Source organism: Zalophus californianus, chromosome 6 (assembly GCF_009762305.2).
Source record: "Zalophus californianus isolate mZalCal1 chromosome 6, mZalCal1.pri.v2, whole genome shotgun sequence".
Taxonomy (NCBI): Eukaryota; Metazoa; Chordata; class Mammalia; order Carnivora; family Otariidae; genus Zalophus; species Zalophus californianus.
In genome coordinates this window covers 42,512,336-42,538,386 of record NC_045600.1, presented here as the reverse complement: position 1 = coordinate 42,538,386, position 26,051 = coordinate 42,512,336, and the positions used below count along the sequence as shown (strand labels likewise).

Here is a 26,051-nt window from a genome sequence, read left to right as displayed (position 1 = left end):
CTATCTCTTCAGGCTTTCTGAATTGGCTTGAATCCTAGAGGTTCCATCTGAGAACTAAACCTCATTCAGTCCATAAGAGACTGAGGAGGTTTGTTCCTTTGTTTATTAATAAGTTAACATATGGACTTCCTGATTAAAATCTGTTGGAAGAAATTATTATACGAAGTAATGTATTAGCCATATAATGTGTTGGGATAGTGCTGGGTGACTCATAATTTCTGCTGCTACAGTTTATAAAAAGGAAAAGAAAGTCGGTTCTTTTTGTTGGGAAAGAAGATTTCATGTTATCTGTATTTGCAGGCTTTCTGGCTCACATGCTGGAGGAATCCTTGCTGCGGGGGTGTTTTCATTTTCTCGTCTAACATGGCAGTGGTCCATTGCAGCAGAGGTTTTTAGCTTAAACAATCTGTTTGTGGGGCTGCTTATGGCTCTTACTGTACATTTTGAGGAGGCAGCAACTGCAAAAGAAAGATCAAAGGTAACCTATTTCGATCAAAGTGAAATCACTTTTTGTTTTAATTTTTAGACAGATGCTGTATTTCTTTTTACCTTTGGATGCTGTTTATCTGTCCTGATTACTGTTGAGGTAATTTAGGCGCGTTGAGAGAGAAAATATTCTGAGTTCTTTTACTGTGAACCATGATAGGCTTTATAAACCATGGAGCTTTTTTTTTTTTCTCCCAGAGTTCAAAAGTTTTTTGGAGAATGAGAGGATTGAAATCCCCTCTGAGTCCTATGGGAAAGATGGGCTTGTTGGTTAATTCCACCATCGTGCATGTGTGTGTGTATGTGTATGTGTGTTTGAGTGTGATTGTTAGATGCCAAGCTCTAGATTGACCACCTTAAATTATATACCATTGTGGTACATTGACTTACTCTCTAATTGAAAAAAAGACCAAATTTGTACTTTTTTTTAAACTAAGAGTATCAAATGTATAAACGTAGTAGTTCGGAAGAGTTTCCAGTGAATTTATAAGGCAAACACTAATATCAAGATCATTTGAAATGTGAACCCTGTCTTCTAAGAGCTTACAGTCTACACATTGGGAAGTACCAAACCATTTTAGTAAAGGTAGCCTTTTGTTGTTAAAGAATATACAAACAGAAGAATACCATGGTTTATCAGTGGTGCCTATAAACAGATCTGTGCTGCTATTAGAGTTCATTTTTTGTCTAAAGTAAACTTTTTTCTGATTATGAAAATTGCACATGTTCAAAAGAGCAAAAACAGCACCCCTAACCTCGTTTTTAAATAAAAAGTGTTCTATTTTATGTATTTAATTTAATAGGAGAAAAAGTAAAATGGAAAGAATGCCTGAGTTTTAGTTACAGACTTTAATAAGAATTACACAATATCTTATTACTAGTAGGACTTACCTAGTTATCATGCAGGACTTTCTAAAACTTAGTTTGAAGGCAGTCATTTCAGGTCAGACTTCAGTGATGTGATGAGAATGGACAATATTATAAAAAAAAAGTAATGTTGCTAAATATTAGTGTCTGTGGAAGCAAGCCTGTGTCTAAGAGGTTGACTTTAGCCTGACCTATGGTACAAATGCTTGGTTCTCATATAAAGAGTAACTTTTTACTATTGTGCTTACTTAAGAGTTTTTAGGTAAATTTTTAACTTAGGTTATTTTCTTTTTTTTCAGATAGCTAAAATTGGTGCTTTCTGCTGTGGCCTTAGTTTATGTAATCAGCATACAATAGTACTCTATGTTTTGTGCATAATACCATGGATTCTCTTTCGACTTTTAAAAGAGAAGGTAGGTTTTTGGGTGTTTTTAATGAAAATTCATAATGTTTTAGTAAGGCCCGATACAACATTTATGGCATAAAACATGGGGCTTTCATTTTTTTTTTAGTTTTATATAAAGTGTAAATGACCCGAGGCTCTAACAACATTGAAAACAAAAATAGGATTTACAAAAATTATACAGTATTTTTTCTTTAAGATTTTATTTATTTATTTGACAGAGAGAGACACAGCGAGAGAGGGCACACAAGCAGGGGGAGTGGGAGAGGGAGAAGCAGGCTTCCCACCAAGCAGGGAGCCTGATGTAGGCCTTGATCCCAAGACCCTTGGGATCATGACCTGAGGCCAAAGGCAGACGCTCAACGACTGAGCCACCCAGGCGCCCCCAAAATTATACAGTATTGATTGCAGTGGCATCTGGTCTGATTCATAATTTTCTTACTGATTCTGAGCAGCACCTTGATAATAATAGGCTAAAAAGGAGTTAAAATGAAATAACAGATTTCCTTGATTGTTTTATTATATGCCCTAAAACAAAGGATAGTGTATTAATAATAGTTTATTCATTCATCCAGCTGTTTGTTGAGGGCCTGCGCTATGCAGGTGCTGCTCTAGGTGCTAGAGATTCAGCTCTCCCGACAGAACAGACAGCATCACTGTGAACCAAGTAACATCTCTGGAAAATAACAACCTGTTTTCTCAGAACAGATGTCTCTAGAATTAAAAATGATTTATTTTAGTTTTCCCTTTCCCTCAAAGGAAAAATGATTATTGATTTAAATGGCAGTGTAAAGCAATGTAAGAAAATTACAATGCTGTGTAAGGCCTTGTGAGATGGACTGAAGAAGGCAGGAAGCTGAGTTAGACATGAGGTTTTGGAAAGATCGAAGCCCTTTATTTTGTCAGCCCTCCTCCTAGAGGTTGAAACAATCTAAATACAAAGCCAGTACTAGAGTCATTTTACTGAATTTATTGTTTGTTTGTTAATTATACCTCAGCTACATTTATTTATTTATCATTTCATTATTTGTTGCTCTAGTCAGGATTATATTAGAAAATACATGTTCAGTAAAATTATTATACAGAAATAGGGAAATTATAACAAAACTTTAGGTAACTATTGTATTTACTGTACTTGAATATATTTTTTGTTTTTAGCTTCTGGCAACAAAGGAAAAAGTATAACGTGGAGATTATATTATGTGTTAAAAAAATGGAAATAACAATCAAAGGAAGATCAACTTTTTCTTGGAACTGAATTCTGCTAAGTCAGTCATGTCCAACCTTTTATGAGGAATATTAAACAGTGTAACAGGTCATGTCTAATAGTGGTTTTATAGAATATACAGAAGGTTCTTTATCTGGTCTTTTATTATATAAAATAATAAAATATTTTTTATTTTAAATAAAGGAGATAGAACATAAAAAACATAAATTCAGTGAAGACTTTTCTATAGATTACAAACCTGAAGAGGCCCAGATATTTTTCTTGTGAATTGATGGATGCATAGATGGGGATGCATTAACATCCTGCTATCAGTTACCTTAGCCAGGCATTTTTTTTTTTAATCCAGTCTTCATTTCTTTCTCTTTTTTTTCCAGCTTATTGAGATACAGTTGACATATAACATTGTGTAAGTTTAAGGTGTACAACATGATGATTTGATATATGGATATATTATAAAATGATTGCCACAATGAGGTTAGTTAACATATCTATCACCTCACGTAGTTACAGTTCTGTGTCTTGAAAACTTTTTAAGATCTACTTTCTTAGCATCTTTCAAATATAAGCTACAGTACATAGTCCCCATACTGTACATTACCTTCCCCAGAACTTATTCATATTATAACTGGAAGTTTGCACACTTAGACCACCTTGACCCATTTCCCTCACTCCCTACTCCCTGCCTCTAGTGATCACCAGTCAACTCTCTGTTTCTGTGAGTTCAGTTTTTTTTTAGACCCCACTATAGGTATATGTCTTTATCTGACTCATTTCATTTAGCGTAATACCCTCAAGTTTTATCCATGTTGTTGCAAATGGCAGGATCTTTTTCTTTTTGTGGCTGAATAATAATCCATAGTACTTATGTATGTATATCTGTTTTCTATGTTATCTCTTAGGAGTTTTATGGTTTCAGGTCTTACAATCAAGTCTTTAATCCATTTTGAGTTAATTTTTATATATGGTGTAAGATAGTGGTCCATTTTCTTTCTTTTGCATGTGACTGTCCAGTTTTCCTAACACCATTTATTGGCCTTTTCCCCTTGAATAGTTTTGCCTCTTTGCCATAAATTAATTAACCATATATGCATGGGTTTATTCCTGGACTCTCTACTTTGTTCCATTGATTTATGTATCTGTTTTTATGCCAATACCATACTGTTTTGAATGCTATAGCTTTGTAGGATAGTTTGAAATCAGGGAGCATGATGCCTGCAGCTTTGTTGTTCTTTTTCAAAATGGCTTGGGCTATTTGGGATCTTTTGTGGTTTCATTCAAATGGATTGTTTGTTCTATCTCTAAAATGACAGTGGAATTTTGTTAGAGATTGCATTGAATCTATAGATTGCTTTAGCTGTTTTAACAATATTAATTCTTCCAGTCCATGAACATGGAATATTTTTCCATTTATTTATATCTTCTTCAATTTCTTTAATCAGCATCTTATAGTTTTCAGTGTATAAGTCTTTCACCTCCTTGGTTAAATTTATTTGTAGGTATTTTATTCTTTTTGATGCACTTGTAAACAGAATTGGTTTAATTTCTCTCTGATAGTTCATTGTTAGTGTATAAAAAAGGCAGCAGATTTTTTTATATTGATTGTCTACCCTGCAACTTTACTGGACTCAGTTAAGAGTTCCAACAGTTTTTTGGTGGAGTCTTTAGGGTTTTCATTATATAAAATCATGTCACTTACAAATAGTGACAGTTTCACTTCTTCCTTTCCAGTTGTATGCTTGTTATATTTTTTCCTGCCTGATTGCTCTGGCTAAGAGCAGTGAGAGTGGGCATCCTGGTCATATTACTGAGAGGGAAAGCTTTTATCTTCTCACTGTCGAGTATGATGTTAGCTGTGGGCTTGTCATATATGGCCTTTCAGTGGCCATATACCTGCTTTGTTGAGAGTTTTTATCATGAAAGAATTTTGTAAATGCTTATTCTGTATCTATTGAGATGATCATATGATTTTTATCTTTCATTATGTTAATGTGGTATATCATGTTGATTGATTTGCAGATGTTGAACCATCCTTGCATCCCTGGAATAAACCCCTCTTGATCATGGTGTATAATCCATATAATGTAATGTCAAATTCAGTTTATTAATATTTTTTGAGGATTTTTGCATGTATGTTCATCAGGGATATCTGATATGGCCTATAATTTTTTTAATTTGTTTGGTGTCCTTCTCTGGTTTTGATATCAGGGTAATGTTGGCTTCATAAAACATGTCTGGAAGCATTTCCTATTCTTCAGTTTTTGGGAAGGGTATAAGGAGGATGGATATTAAATCTTTAAATGTTTGGTAGGATTCACCAGTGAAGCTGTCTGGTCTAGGACTTTTGTTGGGAATTTTTAAGTTACTGATTCCATCTCCTTACTAGTAATCAATCTATTCAGATATTCTATTTCTTCATGATTCACTCTTGGAAGATTGTATGTTTTTAGGAATTTATCCATTTCTTCTAAATTGTTCAATTTGTTGGTGTATAATTGTTTATAGTAGTCTGTTATGATCCTTTGGATTTCTTTGGTATCAATTGTAACTTCTCTTTAATTTCTGATTTTATTTATTTGTGCCCTCTTTTTTTCTTAGTTTAGCTAAAGGTTTGTCAATTTTGTTAATCTTTTCAAAGAATCAGCTCATAGTTTCATTGGTCTTTTCTATTGTCTTTTCAGTTTCTACTTCATTTCTTTTCACTCTGATCTTTATTATTTCCTTTTTTCTACTAATTTGGGGCTCCATCTGTTCATATTTTCCTAGTTCCTTTAGGTGTAACGTTAGATTGTTAATCTGAGAATTTTCTTCTTAACTATCTCTATGAATTTTTCTCTTAGAACTGCTTTTGCTGCATCCAATAGATTTTTGTGTGTTGTATTTATTTTCTTTTTTTGGTGTGTTGTATTTCCATTTTCATTTGTCTCAAGGTATTTTTTAATTTCTTCTTTGATGTCTTCATTGACCCATTGGTTGTTCAGTAGTATGTTGTTTTATCTTCACATATTTGTGATTCTTGCAGTTTTCCTCTTGTAATTGATTCCTAGTTTCATATTGTGTTCAGAAAAGATTCTTGATATGATTTTAGTCTTTAATTTACTGAGACATGTTTTGTGGCCTAACATATGATCTTTCCTGGAGAATGTTCCATGTGTACTTGAGAAGAAAGTGTATTTTGCTGTTTTGGGATGGAATGTTCTATATATATCCATTTTTGCATCTAATATGTTGTTTAAGTTTGATGTTTCCTTATTATTTTCTGTCTGGCTGGGACAAAAAATCAATATCCATTGATATAAGTGAGGTATTAAAGTCCATTGTTCCATTGATATAAGTGAGGTATTAAAGTCCCCTAGTATTATTTTATTCCCGTCATTTTCTCTCTTTAGGTCTGTTGGTGTTAGCTTTATGTATTTAGGTGTTTCTCCATTGGGTACATAAATATTGACAAATGTTATATCTTCTGCTGGATTGACCTCTTTATCATTATATAATGCCCATCTTTGTCTTTTACTATAGTCTTTGTTTTAAATCTGTTTTGTCTGATGTCAGTATAGTTACCCCTGCTTTCTTTTGGTTTCCATTTGCTTGAAACATCTTTTTCCATCCTTCATTTTCAGTCCATGTGTGTACTTATATATGAAGTGAGTCTCTTACTCACTCACTTACAGGCAGCAGATAGATGGGTCTTGTTTCTTTATCCATTCAGCCACTTTCTGCCTTTTGATTGGAGAATTTGGCCCATTTACATTTAAAGAAATTGATGGGTATGTACTTATTGCCATTTTATTAATTGTTTTTCATTTTCATTTTTCATTTTCATACTGTTTTGTAATTCCTCTCTGTTCCTTTCTTCTCTTGGTTTCTTACCTTGTGGTTTGATGACTCTCTGTGGTGTTACACTTAGATTCCTTTCTCATTATCTTTTGTCTACTATGGGTTTTGCTTTATGGTTACCATAAGGCTCGTATATAACAGCCTGTATATATATAACAAGCTATTTTAAGTTGGTAACAAGTTATGTTTGAATGCATTCTAAAACTGTATTTTTATTCCTCTTGCCCTGTGGTTTATTGATGTCATATTTTACATCTTTTTATTTTGTGTATCCCTTAACTAATTACTGTATTTGTAGTTATTTTTACCACTTTTATCTTTTAACCTTCATACTAGCTTTTAAGTGATTAAACCACTACTACATATTTACCTTTACCAGAGATATTTTTAAAATATTTCTTTCTTATTACTAATTAATGCCCTTTCCTTTTAGCTTAAAGAAATTATTTTAACATTTCTTATAAGGCTAGTTTAGTGTCTGTGAACTCCTTTAGCTTTTGTTTATCTGGAAAGCTCTTTATCTCTCTGAGTGATAACTTTGACAGGTAGTATTCTTGTTTGGGAGTTTTTTCTTTCAGCACTTTGAATGTATCATGCCATTCTCTTCTGACCTGCAAAGTTTCTGCTGAGAAATCTACTGATAGCCTTATGGGGATTTCCTTGTGTGTAACAAGTTGTTTTTTCTCTTGCTTTTAATTTCTCTCTTTATCCTTAACTTTTGACATTTTAATTATGTGTCTTGGTGTGGGTCTCTTTGGCCTCATCTTCTTTGGAATTCTGGGCTTCTTGGATCTGGTTGTCTGTTTCTTTTCCCAGGTAAGGGAAGCTTTTGGCAATTATTTCTTGAAATAAGCGTTCTGCCCCATTCCCTCTTCCCTTTCTGGGACTCCTATAATATACATGTTATTCTGCTTGATATTGTGCCATAAATCGCTTAAGCTATCTTCAGTTTTTAAATTTTTTTCTTTTTGCTGCTTGGTTTGGGTGAGTGCCATTGCCCTGTGTTTTATTTAGCTCATTGATTCTATCTGCTTCATCTAGTCTGCTGTTGAACTCCTATAGTGTATTTTTCAGTTCAATTATTGTATTCTTCAGTTCTGTGTGTTTGGTACTGTCTTACATTTTCTGTGTCTTTGTTGAACTTCTCACTGTGTTCATCCATTCTTCTCCCAAGTATGGTGAGCATCTTTATGACCATTACTTTTAACTCTTTGTCAGGCAAATTACTTATCTCTGTTTCATTAAGATTTTTTTTCCAGGGTTTTATCTTGTTCTTTCATTTGAAATATACTCCTCTGTCTCCTCATTTTGCTTGACTCTCTGTGGTTGTTTCTGTGTATTAGGCAAAATAGCTGTCTCTCCCAGTCTTGGAGGAGTGGCCCTGTGTAGGAGATGAACCTCACATCAAAGTAGCTACAGCTACTTTGCTGTAGCTCTTGGCTGTCTCTCAAACCTTTATGATTGTCTAAGCAGCCTGAGTTTCTCTTGGTAGGTTCTAGTTATTGTGTCAAGACTTGTGAGTGTTCCAGAGGGAGGGATCTCATCAGCACCTAATTTTACACTGATTGGAAACTAGCCCCTCAGTCAGCATCTTTAAGGTATGCAAATAGATACAGTCCTGGGAGACTGCAATCATAGACCGTACTAGCCTCCAGACCAAGTGATCTGGGTGCGGGGGGGGGTCTCCCTTTAGGGATTGTTGCAAATTCAGGGTTCCAGATGAGTGTACAAGTTTGTTTCTGGGAGGTGCCAACAAGCTGTGGTGAGGCCAGGTGAGAGCTCCAAGATGGTATCCGTCAGCCTGTGTTCCCGGAGAGCACTTCTCTAGCCTTTAGATGTGTGGTAAACCTGAAACCTACCCTTCAAGCTGAAGTTTTTTCACGGGAAGACCAGGGGGTGTTGTTTCAGTCTATTGTCAGTGCAGTCCCTTGGGGATGGTAACCTGCCAAGAACTGTCTTTCCAGTTGTTTTAGACCCATAGGACCCCAAAATGCAATTCTCCTTGACCACCAGATCCAGGCACTTAAGGGGCATCCCCTTTGTGGGCTGTGCACCCTGGCTGACTTTGGTGGAGCTGTGGTGGAGTGGTATGTGAGGTTGGGCATTTGCCTGGCTGGCTTTGACAGAGCTGCAATGGAGTGGTACACAGGAGTGGGCACACTCACTGGCACTAGCAAGATAGAGGAAGAATGCCAGAAGTGGCACCCTCCAGCATCTCTGTCCCCAGAGAGAGTTCTACCAGGCTTCTCCCCTTACAGCAGACATTTTAAGATTAGCAAATGAATCTTCTTCACTTATGGTCTAGCACTTTCCAGACTGCTGCTTCTGTACCAGGTTCTGGGGCGAGTGAGTCTGTCTGTAAGTCCTTAAGAGCAGAGTCTCTGTCCCCTACAGCCCTATAATTTTCCTGAACATTTGACCTATTGGCTTTCAAAACCATACATTTGGTGGGGGATCATCTCTCTGGTGCAGGACCCAAAGCTTGGGGTGCCTTACATGGGGGCACAAACCCCTTGCTCCTCAGGAAGAAGTCCTATATTTATGAGATCCCTCCTAACTGTGGGTTGCAGCACTAGGTTGGGGTTTTCGGTGAGACCATGTCTCTGTTTCTCCCACACATTTTCATGTGGCCCTTTTATTCTTTGTTATGGAGGCACTTGTTCAGGTAGTTTTTAGGTCTTTGTAGATTTGTTGTGTCTGTGGAGGAGGTGAGTTCAGAATCTTCCTACCTCACCACCTTGAACTCCTAATTATGACAGCTTCATAATGTAGTTTGAAATTAGGAAGTGTGATGCCTCCAGCTTCATTCCTCTTCTGCAAGATTATTTTGGCTGTTTGGGGGTCTTTTGTGGTTCCATATCAATTTTAGGATTTGTTTTTCTATTTCTGTTAAAAATGCCATTGGAGGGCACCTGGGTGGCTCAGTTGGTTAGGTGACTGCCTTCGGCTCAGGTCATGATCCTGGAGTCCCGGGATCGAGTCCCGCATTGGGCTCCCTGCTCAGCGGGGAGTCTGCTTCTCCCTCTGACCCTCCCCCCTCTCATGTACTCGCTCTCTCTCTCATTCTCACTCTCTCAAAATGAATAAGAAATAAATCCTTAAAAAAAATGCCATTGGAATCTTGATAGGGGTTTCATTGAATCTATAGATGGCTTTGTGTGATACAGACACTTAAAAAATATTAATTCTTCCAATTTGTGAACAAGGGGTATCTTTCCATTTATTTGTTTCTTCTTCAATTTCTTTCATCAATGCTTTGTAGTTTCCAGTGTACAGATTTTTCACCTCCTTGGTTAAATTTATTGCTAGGTGTTTTATTGTTTTTGATGCTAATATAAATGAGATCATTTTCTGTTTTTTTTTTCCAGACAGTTTATAGTTTATTGTTAGTGTGTAGAAACACAACTAATTTTGTGCATTAATTAGTTGTGTTTCTACACCCTGCGACTTTACTGAATTCATTTATTAGTCTAACAGTTTTTTGGTAGAGTCTAGGATTTTCTCTATATAAGATCGTGTCATCTGCAAATAGAGACAGTTTTACTTCTTCTTTTCATATTTGGATGCCTTTTATTTATTTTTCTTGCCTGAATACTCTGACTAGGATTTCCAGGACTGTGTTGAACAGGAGTTGGTAATACCAAGTAGGCACTCTTGTCTGATTCCTGATCTTGGAGGAAAAGCTTTCAGTCTTTCGCTATTGAGTATGATGTTAGCTATGGACTCGTCTTATGTGGACTTTATTATGTTAAAGTATGCCCCAGATCAAGTAAATCAGAATTAGTTTAGGGTGGGATCAGCTACCGGCTCAGCTCAGCAGATGGGCAGGATAGCTGGCTGGGATCTCTGCTTGGGCACAGCTGCAAGCAAGAACACAGTCCTCCAGATCTGAGCACTGGTTGCCGAAAGCCCTGCTTCCCTTCTCCTGCGTGATCCCCAGTGGTTGAGCCGACCCCTTCCTCCCACCTCTCAAGAGATGAGAACCGAATGAGCCTCCTGGGAAGTGTCCTGCCATGCTGGGGGAGCTGGTTGTCCACCCTGGAGTCTCTTTTCCCACTGGAAAAACTGTCACCCCAGGGGAGCTCTGTTAGTGCAGAGCTGGGCTGGCACGGGGGAGGAGTGATGCAGTCAGAGTGCTCCTTCTTATTTCTAATGTGGGTCTTCTCAGTCTGTATGGTCCAAGGTGGGCTTTATCCTCACCCCTGAATTCTGGGATTCTTCACAGTGATATCTCGTCTGTAGATAGTTGCTAGCTGGTCTTCTGGTAAGGAAGACTGAAGTCAGGAATGATCTATGTTGCCATCTTGATGACCTTACTCCTGGACAGGCTTCTGACATCAGAGAAGTTTCATTCAGATAATAGAGAGGTGCATTGACTGACAAGAACTTAAAAAGTAAATATTTTGTGTTAGTTAATTGAAAGAAGAGCCATATGCTTTTTATAAAACATGCAGGACTCAGAGTGGACAAGGTAGGAGCCTGGTCTGAGAGCCTGTTTATTCTGTACTTAGGTCAGCTACTGATGAATGATGCAATTTGGGGAAGTATGACTCCTCAAAGGACATTTCATTTTCTCTAGTTAAATAGCAGAGGCTAGAAAATAAGGCCTACCAATGAAGTGACAGAGTAGTTGGATCTCACTGGTCAGATGAGTTGAGGCAGAGTAAGAAGTCCTGAGTCAGTTGGTTGCAACCCTGGCTACTCAGATGATCTGGGAAGCTTTTAAAAAGTATGTGTATGTGTGTGCATTTGTGAATGCATGTGTATATATATACATATATTTGTATATAGGTATGTATATTTATGCTGACCCCACTCCAAAATAATTCTGATTTAATTGGTCTAGGGTGAGGCCCAGACATTGATATTTTCAAAAAGCTCTGCAGGTGATTCTAATGTACGTACAGCTAGGACTCAGAGCCACTTTCTTGCACTCTCTGAAAAAGCTCTCACGTAATTGTCTCCTTGTTGATTTCTCACACAAAAGGAAAATTCTCCGGCAGTTGCATCGTGCCACTCTAACTTGAACTTTATAACAGGCAGAAACTGTCAAAATATAAACATTTGCTTTATTTAAAACTACTTTTAAGAATAGCAAAGGCATGTTGCTCAATTAGTTATTTCTTATACTCTTTTCATGCCATTATTTTTATGCATCTCATTACCACTTTAGAAATATCAAATGAAATCAGTACTCTAGTAAAAACACTCTATTTTCAATTAAGAGTGTTTATTTGAAAATGCTAATATAAGTCAACTGCTTGTTCTCCTTCTGGTGAATGTGAACTTGGTTCTTGTAGTCATTGTCGCATATGAATTTTCCTTTTTTGTAAAGGAAAAGTTGGCAATTGCCAATTATGATATTTGGAAGAGACCCCCTTTCCCAACTACTAAAGCAACCACTATTTGAATCTTTTAGTATACCAGAATTCTTTTGGGTGTAATCTTTATAAGACTTTGTCAACATTGTCCTTTATTTTAGAAATGTGCAGATGAGGGGGTGTCTGGGTGGCTCGATTAAGCATCCAGCTCTTGATTTCAGCTCAGGTCATGATCTCAGGGTCGTGTGATTGATCCCTGTGTCAGGCTCTGCACTCAGCAGGGATTCTGCTTGTCCCTCTCCCTCTTTGCCTCCTCCTTGCTCTCTCTCTCTCAAATAAATAAATAAATCTTAAAAAAAAAAAGTTATGCGCAGATGAGAAATACACTCTTATGAGGCAACATTGTTATACAGAACAAATTTCTATCAGTACTCCTTCCTATATGTACATTGAGGAAAAAGAGCATTTGGATGAACTGGGAGGTTATTTAAAAGCTAGCTTCATTTGTGACACATATTTGCATGAAATATCCAAAACCCTTGGGCAAAGTATCATATTGTCAGTGTGTAATCATAATAGAGAATATAGTTGAAGTCTGCTCCTGGTGATGGTGATGAAGGGAATTGTACTGGAACAGTATTTGGGGTATATTCAAAATCAGCCAAACAGTCACTCCCACGTGTGTTATCCCAGCCATGTAATGCTGCATGTCATGACATGGTTTTAAATATAAACAATGATACTCCAGAGTTGCCCCTAATATTATTTGCTTCACTCAGATTTCACCTGCCATGCAAAGGAGTTCAGGCTGATGCAGTTTTCTAGTAATCCACAGTACTCAGAAGGTTTAACATAGTATTCTGTGGTGACTTAGTAGAAACTGAGAGATCAGCTCTGAGTAAACATTTTGATGTTTTTCTTGATGTGTTCTTGAAGTTCCAGGATGAATGGACTAAAAATAAACATTGTTACACAATACAATATGCTTTGGTGCAGGAACTCTCCCTGGGCTCTCTGTTGAAGTTGAGTCTGTACTTCTCTGCTGGTTTATTGCCTTACGTCTACCTTCCTATCTCATCCTACCTCAATCAAGCCCGTTGGACCTGGGGAGACCAGACAACGTTTCTAGGATTTTTGACGCATTTGCTCAGGGAAGAATATGGAACATTCAGTCTGGTAAATTTATATTTAAAGCCCTTTTAAGGAAGGAAGTGGTGAAACTTCAGTGTTTTGCCTGGGCCTTGACTGAAAAAAAATAATGTCTATCAATGAGTACATAGAATTTTCATTTCCATTATCTGTGTAACAAACTTGCTCCTTATAAACGTGGAATCACTTAACCTGACATCATAATGTTGTATATCCCAAGTATGTTTTTCAGGATAACAAACATTAAAAAGACTCTTTTGCCAGCATTTAAAACACTTCATTCTTCTTAGTATTGGGTATCACTTTCGTCCCTTGGTCTGTGATTTTAAATATTTGGAAAAGATTGAAGAATCAAAAGAAAAAAAAACTCAAAATTTTTAATTTACCTTGACCAAAACACTTTCTTTTTTCATATTTGACAAATAGTGTTCATGATAGTCTTTAGTGTAATACATATGTGTAAGTACTTTATAAGATAAAATTTCACTAGAAGTGTTTTTTTTAAGTTCAAAAGGCCTTGTTTTCCCTGAAACATAAATTAGGGAAAAAACACTGAATGTGGTTAGAGTAAAGGTTATCTGAAAAATAAAAGGACAAACTTTTTTTTTTTACCTTAATAAAGAACAGTTGTATCGGATTTTTCTCTCATGGTTTGTGCTTTTTGTGTCTTATGCAAGAAGGCAAATCTCTGAAGACTATGTATTATATGACACCATTGATACAAAATTCTAAACCATGCAAAAAGTAAACAATCTATTGCTCAAGGTACATATAAAAGAAGAACTATATATTTTTAGAAAGTAGGGGAGTAATTAACACAGAATTCAAGGTAATAGTTATCACTGGGGGTGAGAAAAGGGAGGTCTGTGAATGCTTTGTGAGATACTTTATGGTATTCATGCAGTTCTGTTCTTAAGTGAATGGCAGCTCTATAGATTTTTAAAAACTCTTTATCCCTTAAATATACATTATATGTGTTGTTTGTAGGAGATATTTCATAATAAACTAGCTTAATGAAAGGATAATTATTAATTACTTTTTGAATTAGAGAGTTTGATACTTTCAGCTTATACTCTGGCTTACTTACATTGGTTATTCCGTTACAATAATGCTTGAGGGCCACTCCAGATTTGAAATTTGTGTAATTCACACATAATTGTGAAATTATAGACTAACATGTGGTAATGAGCTCTAATCAAAGTGCCTTAAAAACAGTCTACAACAAAAGTGTAAAGTCTGTTAATTCATCAATGTGTTAATCGTTCCTGCTGGAACTAGTTTAACTGATTTTTAGCCCATCATTATTTCTGCACTTCTTCCTCTGGGATGTCTGTGTTTAATTTCCACTGACTTCTCTTCAAAAATTCAGTAAGGCTCTGAAGCAAAGACTGAATGAAGAGAGATGTTGCATTGTCTACTTAAAACATGTATATTCTAAATCAGGATAGTTAAAATGCAATAGCCTAACACAGCTGCAGTTGAAGGCTTACACAAATAAACTTCTCTCTTTTATGTTTAGGCCAAATCTGAAACAGGATCCAGTATGTCTAAAATTTTGCTGTGAGTATGAAATATTTGAAACTGGTTTTAAGTGAATTCTCTATCAGTTCCTAGACTAAGTGATTTGGGGGGCTTCTGGGATTGTTTCTTTGTGAAGCAGTGTGTCTGAGAAGTGGCTCTCACGGGTATGGTCACTAGGTGTTTGTGTGGACTATCAAAACATTCTAGCATTTCCTTCAGGAAGAGAAAGCTGAGAGTGAGGGATAAATACAACAGTGAGTTAGTAGACTGTCAAACTAGAACGTTTCCACTTCCATTTGGATACAAAATGACCCAATGCAGTGTTGCTTTATACATCATTTATCCTTTGTTCTGGTTTCGACTCTTTTTTTCAGAGACATTTTAGAACATTGCATTTAGCGATTCGATTCTTTTCTTTTTAGGATTGAGCTCTCTGTTCTTAAATTCTTTAGAGCTTCATTTATTTAATGTGTCTTAAGACTTTTTCTTTAGGCTGTTCTTAAGCTCTATTTTTGACTTAAATATTTCTAATATCCAACCTTTTTAGAGCCGGTTAAGCAAATATATTTCATCTATATTACCTACTAGGGTTCTTTGAAAAATGGGTTAATATTTGCTTTAAAACCCACACAGATTAAGACAACTTGAAAAATATCCATACCAACCCTCTACTATTTTTATAATATTTTCAATATAAAATTATGGAAGAATAGTCTTCTATAATACTAAAGTGATCTCCTAACTAATTATTCATTTAGGATTCCCAGGACTATTTGAAAACCGTTTTTAAAATATGGGGAGAATATTTCAACTCTGTACATGAGGCAGTTCATAGGTTCTCACAGTTTCTGTCTTGTTAATTTGCTAGCTTGTTTGCTTCCTTCCATCCTTCCTTCTTTTCTTTTAAATGTCCCTTTCCCCTGCTCCCTAAATGTGATTCATAATCATTATAGAAAATTTAGAAAATCCAGGTAAGCAAAAACAAGAAAATTAAAATTACTATAATTCTAATGTGTAGAGATAACCACTATTGTTAATCCATTAACATTTCTGTCTGTATCTTTCAATGTTTTTTATATTTTTGTTTTGAAAAATGGGATCATAATATGCAGACTTTTTTATTAGCCCACTGGTTTTCATTCTTTACTGTATCTTGAAAACATTTTCCTGCCACCAATTATTCTTATGTAACCTTTTGTTGGTTCTCACAACTGATTTTTTTTTTTTTTTTAATGTCTGACTGAAACTTTTGTGGCTCCTTTTTCTTTTTGGTTGGGAAAAAGTATCAAGAAGCTCAGTTACAACGACAGCTTTACCAATGTCTGTGGGCTTTTATTTTATTCCGCTTTGCTCCAGGCCAGAAGATTCACTGCCTGTTCTTTTCAACCTACCTTATAGGGTTGTGATCACATTTGACATTGGCAGTATATTTTGCCTTAACAAATCCCACATGAACTCCAAAGAACTCTCAAGAGTTCTCAGTTATAAGTTGCACATAAAACTCATCTATTGGGGAACATAAAAGCCTCCTTTATATTGAAGTAATAGCAGTTAGGTGATATGCCTAGAAAAAAGACTTAACAAAAGTGATGACCACTCACACCCACACTATTTGTTCGAACCAAATCATAATGTAGAATGGAGGCATAATCCTAGCACCCTCTGACTGAGTGAGAGAATTTCTAGTCTTTAATTGTTTCAGGAGGACAGGAGTGTTGAGAAAAGCAACTTAAAATTAACTTACTAGAAAATCCTTCAAAATGATGGGACCTAATCATCTCTCCTTTTCCAGTCAAGCAAATTAAATTCTTTCCCCATGCATATCTCTAAATTGCAATCCTGTACAAGGAAATTATTGAATCTAACCCTAGGCACTGACCATGTTTTAGAGCTTACATTTAAGCAACAGATCTCCAAGAATTAATTTGGAAACTGACTTCATTCCTTTTGAAGAATGGTTTGAAATGGGCATCATGCTGGAATCAATTTTTCAAGTGTATTTGAAAATGAGTAAGAATATCTTCTCATAGTAGATGAGTCTCCATTAGTAAAATACACATTGTGTGGTTTCCATAATTATGGCATCACATTTTCTCCAGTAAAATTGCCAGCAGGGAGAAGAAAGTTCTTCGAGAGGTTGTATAGAGTCATTTCTTTTTTTAAAAATTGGTGACTGCTAGAGCTATTTCAGAACTCAGATAACACTTGGGAAATGCTTATTAGTTAATGGAAGAATTTAGTTTAATTATAGGAAAAAAATACATTTCTCAGAGATGGCTTAAACATTTTTGAACCAAATAATATAGAAAACAAGGAACCCCTTTTTTTGAGAGAGAGAGAGAGAGAGAGAGAGCACATGCCCACTCGCACACTGGGGAAGACGGGTAGAGGGAGAGGGAGAGAGAGAGTCCCCAGGAGGCTCGATCCCACAACCCCGAGATCATGACCTAAGCCGAAATCAAGAGATGAATTCTCAACCAGCTAAGCCACCCAGGCGCCCCACATTGATTTTGTTTTCAATTGCTAAATCACAGGAGGCCATGTCTACACTACTGACAGAAGTTCAAAAACTCATTTCACATGACTTCTTACCAAACCAATTGGGGGATCCAAAATATTATCAATACAGCATACCAGCATTACAAATACAGAAGAATTACTTGCTCTGATCCTATCCCAAATAATATAAATTGGTAACCAAATATTACAATTGGAAAACATCTTAGAACTGTTTAACTCTTTCTTATGGTACTTTTTCTCCCAAATTTAAAAGAAGACAGAATAGGGGTGCCTAGGTGGCTCAGTCGTTAAGCATCTGCCTTCGGCTCAGGTCATGATCCCAGGGTCCTGGGATCGAGCCCCGCGTCAGGCTCCCTGCTCTGCAGGAAGCCTGCTTCTCCCTCTCCCACTCCCCCTGCTTGTGTTCCTTCTCGCTGTGTCTTTCTCTGTCAAATAAATAAATAAATAGATAAATAAATAAATAAAAATAAAAGAAGACAAAATAATTTTAACATCTGCCTCCAGCCATTAAAACTACTCAGTGCATAATCAGATGTATTTTACAAAGAATGTTGTATTTGGATCTAACCAAGTTTGTTTTCTACCCATGATGAGTTAGATTGTCTTTTACAGTTCTCAAGTAACAAGTATGAGGACCCAACTCTCACTCAACATTCAAGCCCTCGCAGTTTGGGCAAATATATGTTTAGCAAGAAAGTGAGTAATATAATTTCTTTTCCTATTCTTTTTCCCATATTCATTAATTCAATTCATATTTTTAATATGCCATTGGAGAACATTGCCAGTATTATTTTATATTCCAAATTAATGACTCTAATCACTTCTGTTACAGCAAATGTGTATTGCTTTCTTCCTAGGTTTTTTTTTTCCTTATAATAAATTAATGATTTTGGAAGATTGAGCAGTATATTACAATCTAAGTAAGCAAGTCATTTGATGTCTTAAACTTCTGTTTTGATCCCTAACTGTGCCCATAGCTACTCATTATTGCATTGCAAAAGAAGTAAACAACTATTTGAATTCCTTGGAAGAAGTTACCTCTGATGATAAAAGAAAACCTAAAAAATATAGCACTCTTAACCTCCATTAATTATTTTTTGTCCATTTACCCTCTAATCTGAGTGTTTTATGTAAATTTATATATGTACACACATTTATAGTTCTGTTTCCTTGACACTTAACATTATATTATGAGCATGCACCCTTATCATAAAAAGACTGAAGGTCATTTAAATGTCTGTATAAAATTCCATTCTCTGACCTAGGAGAATTAAGTGAAGTGTTTTTCTGTTTGGGAATCTTCAGATTGCTTCCACTTCTATTATAAATAATATTAAAGCATTTTTATGGATTAATCTTTATCCACATTTCTCGTTTTGCTTAAAGATTTATGCCTACATGTCAAATTACTGGGTCGATGAGTGTGATTATTTTTTTAAAGATTTTATTTATTTGAGAGAGAAAGAGAGAGCACAAGCAGGGGGAGGGGGGACGAGTAGAGGGAGAGGGAGAAGCAGACTCCCACTGAGCAGGGAGCCCCATACGGGGCTCGATCCCAGGACCCTGGGATCATGACCTGAACCGAAGGCAGTTGCTTAACTGACTGAGCCACGCAGGCACCCTGAGTGTGATTATTTTTAAGGCTTTTGGTATATATTATCAAATTAATTTTTCTTGAGGATTATACTCACATATGTGCTCATTCTGTTGCATCCTCACCAATATTGAAATTGCTGTTTTAAAATCTTTATTATTTTGAGGCATGAAAGTATTTTTTTGTTTTGCTTATGTTTAATTACACCTTAAATTTAACAAGATTGATCATTTGTATTTCTTCTCTGAATTTTTACTTTCTATATCTTGCTGCATAGTTCCAAGTGAAGTCTGTAATATAGTACAGTGTGTAGCTGATTCCTATATTTCAGTTGTTTATTCCAGCTCAGATTTTTTTAAATGGAGATCTTTCTTTGTCCCTAGTTAAAAATGGAAAGTTCTGGGGCGCCTGGGTGGCTCAGTCGTTAAGTGTCTGCCTTGGGCTCAGGTCGTGATCTCAGGGTCCCAGGATCGAGCCCCGCATCGGGCTCCCTGCTCAGCGGGAAGCCTGCTTCTCCCTCTCCCACTCCCCCTGCTTGTGTTCCCTCTCTCGCTGTGTCTCTCTCTGTCAAATAAATAAATAAAATCTTAAAAAAAAGAGAAAGTTTTATAGATCTAATTTTTTTCTTATGCAATATTATTGATATTCATGCACATAAATAATTTTGGACATTTTTTTTATAGGAACAGACAGAATCCATCATTGGTATGGCTTTTTACTGGAATGTTTTGCACTTATTCATTGTTCTTTGCTTGGAGGGCGAATTTAGATATTTCAAAACCACTTTTCATGGGTGTGGTAAGTTTTACTTAGATTTATCCGTTGACCAGAAAGTTGAAGAGTGTACAAATTTGTCCTCATGAATCTTGTAGAAGAGCAACTGATCACAGAAAGAGCTAACATTGTGTATACATTTTTACAGATCGAAAGTTAAATTCTTTTTTTTTTTTTTTTAAAGATTTTATTTATTTATTTGAGAGAGAGAGAGAAGGAGAGATAGAAAGCACGAGAGGGAAGAGGGTCAAAGGGAGAAGCAGACTCCCTGCCGAGCAGGAAGCCCGACGTGGGGCTCGATCCCGGGACTCCAGGATCATGACCTGAGCCGAAGGCAGTCGCCCAACCAACTGAGCCACCCAGGCGAAAGTTAAATTCTTGAACCAGTAAGACCGAGGCCTTTTTTTAGGGGGAAAAAAATGCAACATTTAGTTAACACAATAGTTAGGTAGAAAAATACCCGTAAGGTAGTTTTAAGTTAGTTATTTTATGTGTGTGCTTACAGATACAAGTACTCCTGCAGATCCCCTGGAATTTTTTTAAAAAACAATAAAGAAATAAAGGTCATAGCTGGGCCTCTTACCCACACGCTCCGCTAGTTTTTACCTCAGCAGTCTCAGGCCTGTGCAAAAGAGTGACCACGCTTCTGTTTTCCCCTGGCTGCCACTGCTGAGATTAGGGTATTTCTTCTCTTTGTAGTAGAAACCATAAATGTAGACAGCTCCTTTTCAATGGCTAAAGCCAACTCTTTTCTATGTGTATGTTCAAGAGGCCTAGTAAATAATAATACCCTTTTTGATCATCTGAGTTCTGAGTCAGTTGAGAAACGAGATAAACCAGGACAACTACAACAGGTGAATCCCCTTTATACTGAGAACGCTGAGAATGGAGAAGGTAGTTTCTATCTGTGGGCAAGGGGGCTTCCTCATACTGCGTCCTGGAATGGACGGACTTACCCCCCCCCTCACCCCCCCACCCCCCCCCCACCCCCCCGGTCACAGGCAGGGCTGCACAGGGCAGGCCCCTCCCCACCCCACACCCGCCACAAGGACGGGCTCTGACCCTGGATGCGTGCGTCCTGTGGGTGGATCACTTCCCAGAGAGGAAGAGAGGGAAAGGGCCTGGCCATGCAGGCCCACAACCGGGTCGCAGACTCCCGTTCCGCTCAGTGCCTGCAGTCTTACCGGAAGAAGCGAGGGCTAAGGAGTAAAGCAAAAGCATTTCTCCATCTCCTCCTCCTCTCGAGTGGCAGGAGTTCAAGGTGCACGCCATAGCATTGAAAAGAATGTGTGGACCCAAAAAAGGGAGATTCGTGTGTCAAACTGGAAATGAGAAGTATTTGAAAATGGAAAAATAAAGTGACACGGAGTTGGATTGGGGAAGTCCACAAACGAGACCTGAGTGACCGCGGGCCTGAGCGGCTAGGGGTACACGATGTCTTTGTTAAATAGACAAGTACCCGATTGATGGCCTAAACCAGTCAGCTGGATGTCCTGTCTGCACGCCTCTGTCACAGGTGGAGAGATTCTGGATGCAGAGCAATGCGGTGGTGGCCGTCCTCGCTGGCCTCGGTTTGGCAACACTGGCTTCTGAGAGTAACCGAGTGCTGAACACTAGTGGGCTTCAGTGTCTGGAATGGCTTTCAGCAGCTCTTTTTATAATTTACCAAATATATTCTAATTTCAGGTAACACGTGCTTATTTTTATGAAAAGTAGCACTCAAGCAAGAAACACTTAGATACTTAGAGTCTTGGGCTTTATTTCACCTTTAACCTCCCCTGGTTTTCAGAGTGAGACAGCTGAGTCTGAATGCAGCGCTGCTTAAACTTTTGAACAGAATCTCAGCATGAGCGATGTGTGGTTTCAGGGCATTGCAAACAAGGGCTTGGGTGGGACATATAAACTATTTGTATATTTTCCTCTAAGGAATCCTAGAGATACTTGGTAGGATCTGGAGGATGTAATAAAAGTCCGTGATCTAAAATACCACTTAGATGGAGAGTAAAGACATTTGGGCCTTTTTGTATGTCCTAAAATAATTCTCCTCTATGCTTTGAAGATTTCATCTTTTGAGTGACACCTGGCCCTTATCTAGTTTCCTCCATAGCAGTGAGTATTAATTATTTTGAAATAATTAAAGTTCTAAAAGTTCCTTAACCCTTATGCATTATGAATATTACATATATTTTTCAAAATCTGTTGAATAACCTTGCCAATGAAAATCAGTCTGGCTTAAAACATGTCCAAGTTTTAGATGATAGTTCATTTATTTCCAGCAGTATTGAGTAAACATTACAGCAGTGGAAGAGTCCACTGGAATTTCATTGTAGTGAGATTTGATTGGTATTTTAAAAGGTTCAGTACTCCCCCTTTTTTTAAGATTTTTTTATTTATTTGAGGGAGAGAGAGAGCACAAGCGAGGGGAGGGGCAGAGGGAGAGAGAGAATTCCAAGCAGACTCTGCACTCAGCAGGGAACCCGATGGCAGGGACTCAATCTCAGGACCCTGAGTTCATGACCTGAGCAGACACCAAGATTCGGATACTTAACCTACTGAGCCACCCAGGCGCTTGAATTTCCCCTTTCAACTTAACTTTAAAAACTGATGTGCTTTATAATACCAGGGTAGAGCCAGTGTTAGGACGCTCGTATCACCAAGAGGTCTGTTGGAAAGGGGATGCATGTCCCAGATACAACTCCATAGCTGGCTCAACAAGGGCCTGCAAAGCCCACCGTGTTTCCCAAGTTTGTTTTATCCCAGGCTTCTGACTTGGGTCTTGAGGGCAAGCCAGGTTCAACACCAGGGATGCTTGTACAAGCTGGGCTGTTTTATATTGTTTTGATTCTTGTGTTTGTCCCAGGGGAATAGATAGCAACTTTGCTAGGTGGCAGAATGTGAGGCATCACCCTGCAAAGTAGGGAATCACAGTAGGAAGCAGTTGCATCAATCACAAAGACGGGTGAATATTTTGCAGTGTTCATTTGCTTTGTGATGCTAGCCCAGTGATTCAACTTTAGACTGTGTTTCTTAGAACCATTACATGTAACAGACCTGATAATGACAGGAAGGACAATGCCTGTTCCGTTTTTTGATGGTTTTACTCTCTTGTAGTCTTTTTCTTTTTTTCATGGGAAGCTCTCAGAGTTCATGCCAGTTTTCTTTGAAGTCAGAATGTCCACTCTGTCACTGAAAGGAGTTGTACTGCTGTTGTTCGCATTCGCAAAAAATGCCTGGAGAGAAGTAAACAACTCCGCCAACTCTTCCTTCCCTTCCTTCTTATTGGTCTCATTCTCTAATGACTTCTCCATCTAGAAGGGAGAGAGGACCACAGGGAGCCTGTGGTTTGGGGAAGTGGTGGAAAGGCTCAAGTTTGCATGCAAGAGAGTCAGATGCATGCTATACAAAGTTATGCTAGAAACTGGCAGATTTCCTTTTTCATTTCTGAAAATCTCTTTGGTCTAAATGGAATTGACATGCAATTACCTTGAATTTCAAGTGAAATCAGAAGCCTTACTTCTTTTTAGTGAAATTAGATGTCCTTTTAGGTGAGAAAAAAAGGACTTATTCTTGAGCACTAACCAGTTCCCTTTTTATAGAAATGATGATAAACTCCAGAAGTAAAGCAGTACACTGATTTTCATTTAGTTGCACAAGTAGTCCCTTCTCTTTTTCTTTCAGATGATGGCATCCTTTTTTCAAATATATGCATCTTCTTAGAAGATACAAATTAGAATACTTTGAAGCACTACATGTAGAGTGTGTGATGGGAAAAGACTGCAGCAGAAAATAAACCCATTCTTGTTAAAACTGTAGCAGTATGTTGCTATTTTAATGTTTCCTTATCCTTTTATTTAGCATTTGTGACCAAAGGACCAACTATGTGATTGATAAATTTGCAAAGAACCTTCTAGCCTCTATGCCTCGTGATGCAATTATCTTACTCAGAGGAGATTTGCCAGGCAATTCTCTCCGTTACATGCATTATTGCGAGGGACTGAGACCAGATATTTCACTAGTGGATCAGGAAGTAAGTATATAAGAAATATACTTAGAATATAGTAACAGTAATCGCTTTAAAAGAATTATTTTTTAAACGAATTTTTAATGGCAGATTGGTACAGGTTTCACAGTTACTCTTAGATAGAATATATATCATGTTCTTTTGTTTACTTTAACTAATAGTATAAGCCATATGAATTGCTTCCTTCTCATCTAAACTGTTTTAAGAATTGATGTTTTTTGTGTTAGAATCAAATAATAATCTTAAGTCTCTAGTTCACATGACAAACCGTGAAAGTACTGTATTGTAAATTTATTTTTAAATAGTTCTTTGACATTCTTTCAACCCAGCCATTCAAATTAATACTGCCCACTGGTCCCAGGATTAAAATACATTCGGTTGAATATAAAATAAGTTGTACTGCAGGTGAGTAAACATTTCACTCAAAATAGAAATTATTAACCACGATTCTGCTATAGAATTTGTGTGTAAACTTTTTGGTCTTATGACAAAAATATGTTTGTGGAGGACTTGTGAAAATTTCCAGGTCTATTAAAACGGTCTTCCGGAAAAGAAGAAATGTACTTAAGCTGTAAGATTTATAATTTAAACCATAAATACCTAAAAAGGAACAAATCTATCTCTGGTGTTTTTAGAGCAGTCATCAGGGAAAGAGAAATTCCTCCTCTTGATACTAATCTTAATACTATAATTAGTTTGATTGAGCAAATTATTAAGCACAATATTTAATAAATTTTGTTGAATGAATGAATAATTTGAATTTTTGGAAGAAAACCATATAAACAGATTTGCAAATATAGGGAAATCTGCACATTACACATTTTTATAAGCAGTTTGCATTTGTATCATCTATACAAATTGATCAATTTGATCTTCAGTCTAGTTTCTGACAAAAGCTGGCTGTTAGTCGGTAATGTGGTACCCTACCATGACTTTAAGTACTGCTTTAGGACGGCGGCAACTATCATTCAGAAGCATGGATTTCAAAGTTAATTAGACCTGCATCCAGTCCTCATTCTGTCACTGCCAGGATTCGCGGCGCGGGGCTAATGACTTTTCCTCTCAGAGCTTCTGTTTCCTGATCTATAAAATGGAAATGATCATCATGTAAGTTAGGATGCTTTTGAAGGCAAGAAACAAAATACCTGAGAGTAGCTTAAACTATGGGGTTTTTAATCTCACATAAGAAGTAGTCTGGAGATAGGAGGTTTTAGGCTGGATAATATGAGCAGTTCAATGATGTCAGTGTTCTGGGGTGACTTTTCTACATCCATCTTGAACTGATGAAGGCCCAGCTCCAAACATCACATCCTAAAATGAAGCAAAGTGCCTCTCTCCTTCTCTCCCTTCCGCTCCCTTCCCTTCCCCTCCCATTCTCTTCTCTCTCTCTCTCTCTCTCTCTCTCCCCGCACCATCCTCTCTCTCTGTTGAGAGTAACATGTGTCCCAGAGTCCCCTAGCAGACCTCCCCTCGGGTCCCCCTAACCAGTATTTGGTCATATGCCCACTCCTAAACTACTTTCTAGCAAAGGAGAAAGACCAGACCCAAGCATATCGCTGCCCTGGGGGACATGATCGAAGTCAGGATTGTGTGAGTGAGGAAGAGGAGGGTATTAGCTGTTCAGTGGACAATCAGCAGTGTCTAATGTAATTACTCTCACACAATAAGGTTACTCTGAGAATCATATGAGAAATATTGAGGTCATAGCATATAGAAGGTATAGAATTAATGTTAATATACCCAAGAATTGAAACTGTTGGTTAATAAAATCTAATTCAGTAAGTATCTTTTGAGTATTTATAATGTACACCTAGATTAAAAATAATTTGTCATTTCTAGTTAAATTACATAAAGCAAGTAAAACATAAGCATAATTTTCAAAAGATGATATCTAAACTGTAACAAAGCTTTGCAAGTGTAAATAGGAGTCTTAAAAAGAAAAGTAAATCTGGGGCACCTGGGTGGCTCAGTCGTTAAGCATCTGCCTTCGGCTCAGGTCGTGATCCCAGGGTCCTGGGATCGAGCCCCGCATCGGGCTCCCTTCTCTGCGGGGAGCCTGCTTCTCCCTCTCCCACTCCCCCTGCTTGTGTTCCTGCTCTTGCTGTCTCTCTCTCTGTCAAATAAATAAATAAAATCTTTAAAAAAAAAGTAAATCTGTACATATAAAAGTATAGGTAGGTATAGATTTAAGAAAAAGTGATTTTTCCTGATATTAATGATTTATTTTAACCAAAAGAACACGTAAGGATATGTAGTTAATTTGGACATACTCTTAAATTCAGATAATTTAGCCAAAAAGGGTTTTCTCTTTGAGGTCTAGATGATCACAAACG

The 26,051-nt window shown here is 37.2% G+C and overlaps 1 protein-coding gene across 6 annotated transcripts in view; it reads left to right on the top strand.

Moving 5' to 3' along the window:
* Positions 1–26,051, top strand: part of TMEM260 (transmembrane protein 260) — a 67,929-nt gene that overhangs the window by 22,782 nt on the left and 19,096 nt on the right. For 2 of the 6 annotated variants that reach the window (XM_027570444.2, XM_027570447.2), the window contains exons 4-11: positions 301–478; positions 1,653–1,766; positions 13,136–13,315; positions 14,808–14,848; positions 17,942–18,025; positions 19,607–19,721; positions 21,214–21,383; positions 23,553–23,724. In XM_027570444.2, coding sequence (XP_027426245.1) covers positions 301–478; positions 1,653–1,766; positions 13,136–13,315; positions 14,808–14,848; positions 17,942–18,025; positions 19,607–19,721; positions 21,214–21,383; positions 23,553–23,724 — 1,054 coding nt within the window. The remainder of the gene's footprint in view (positions 1–300; positions 479–1,652; positions 1,767–13,135; positions 13,316–14,807; positions 14,849–17,941; positions 18,026–19,606; positions 19,722–21,213; positions 21,384–23,552; positions 23,725–26,051) is intronic. The other 4 variants (XM_027570445.2, XM_027570446.2, XM_027570449.2 and 1 more) reach the window with 4 other exon arrangements.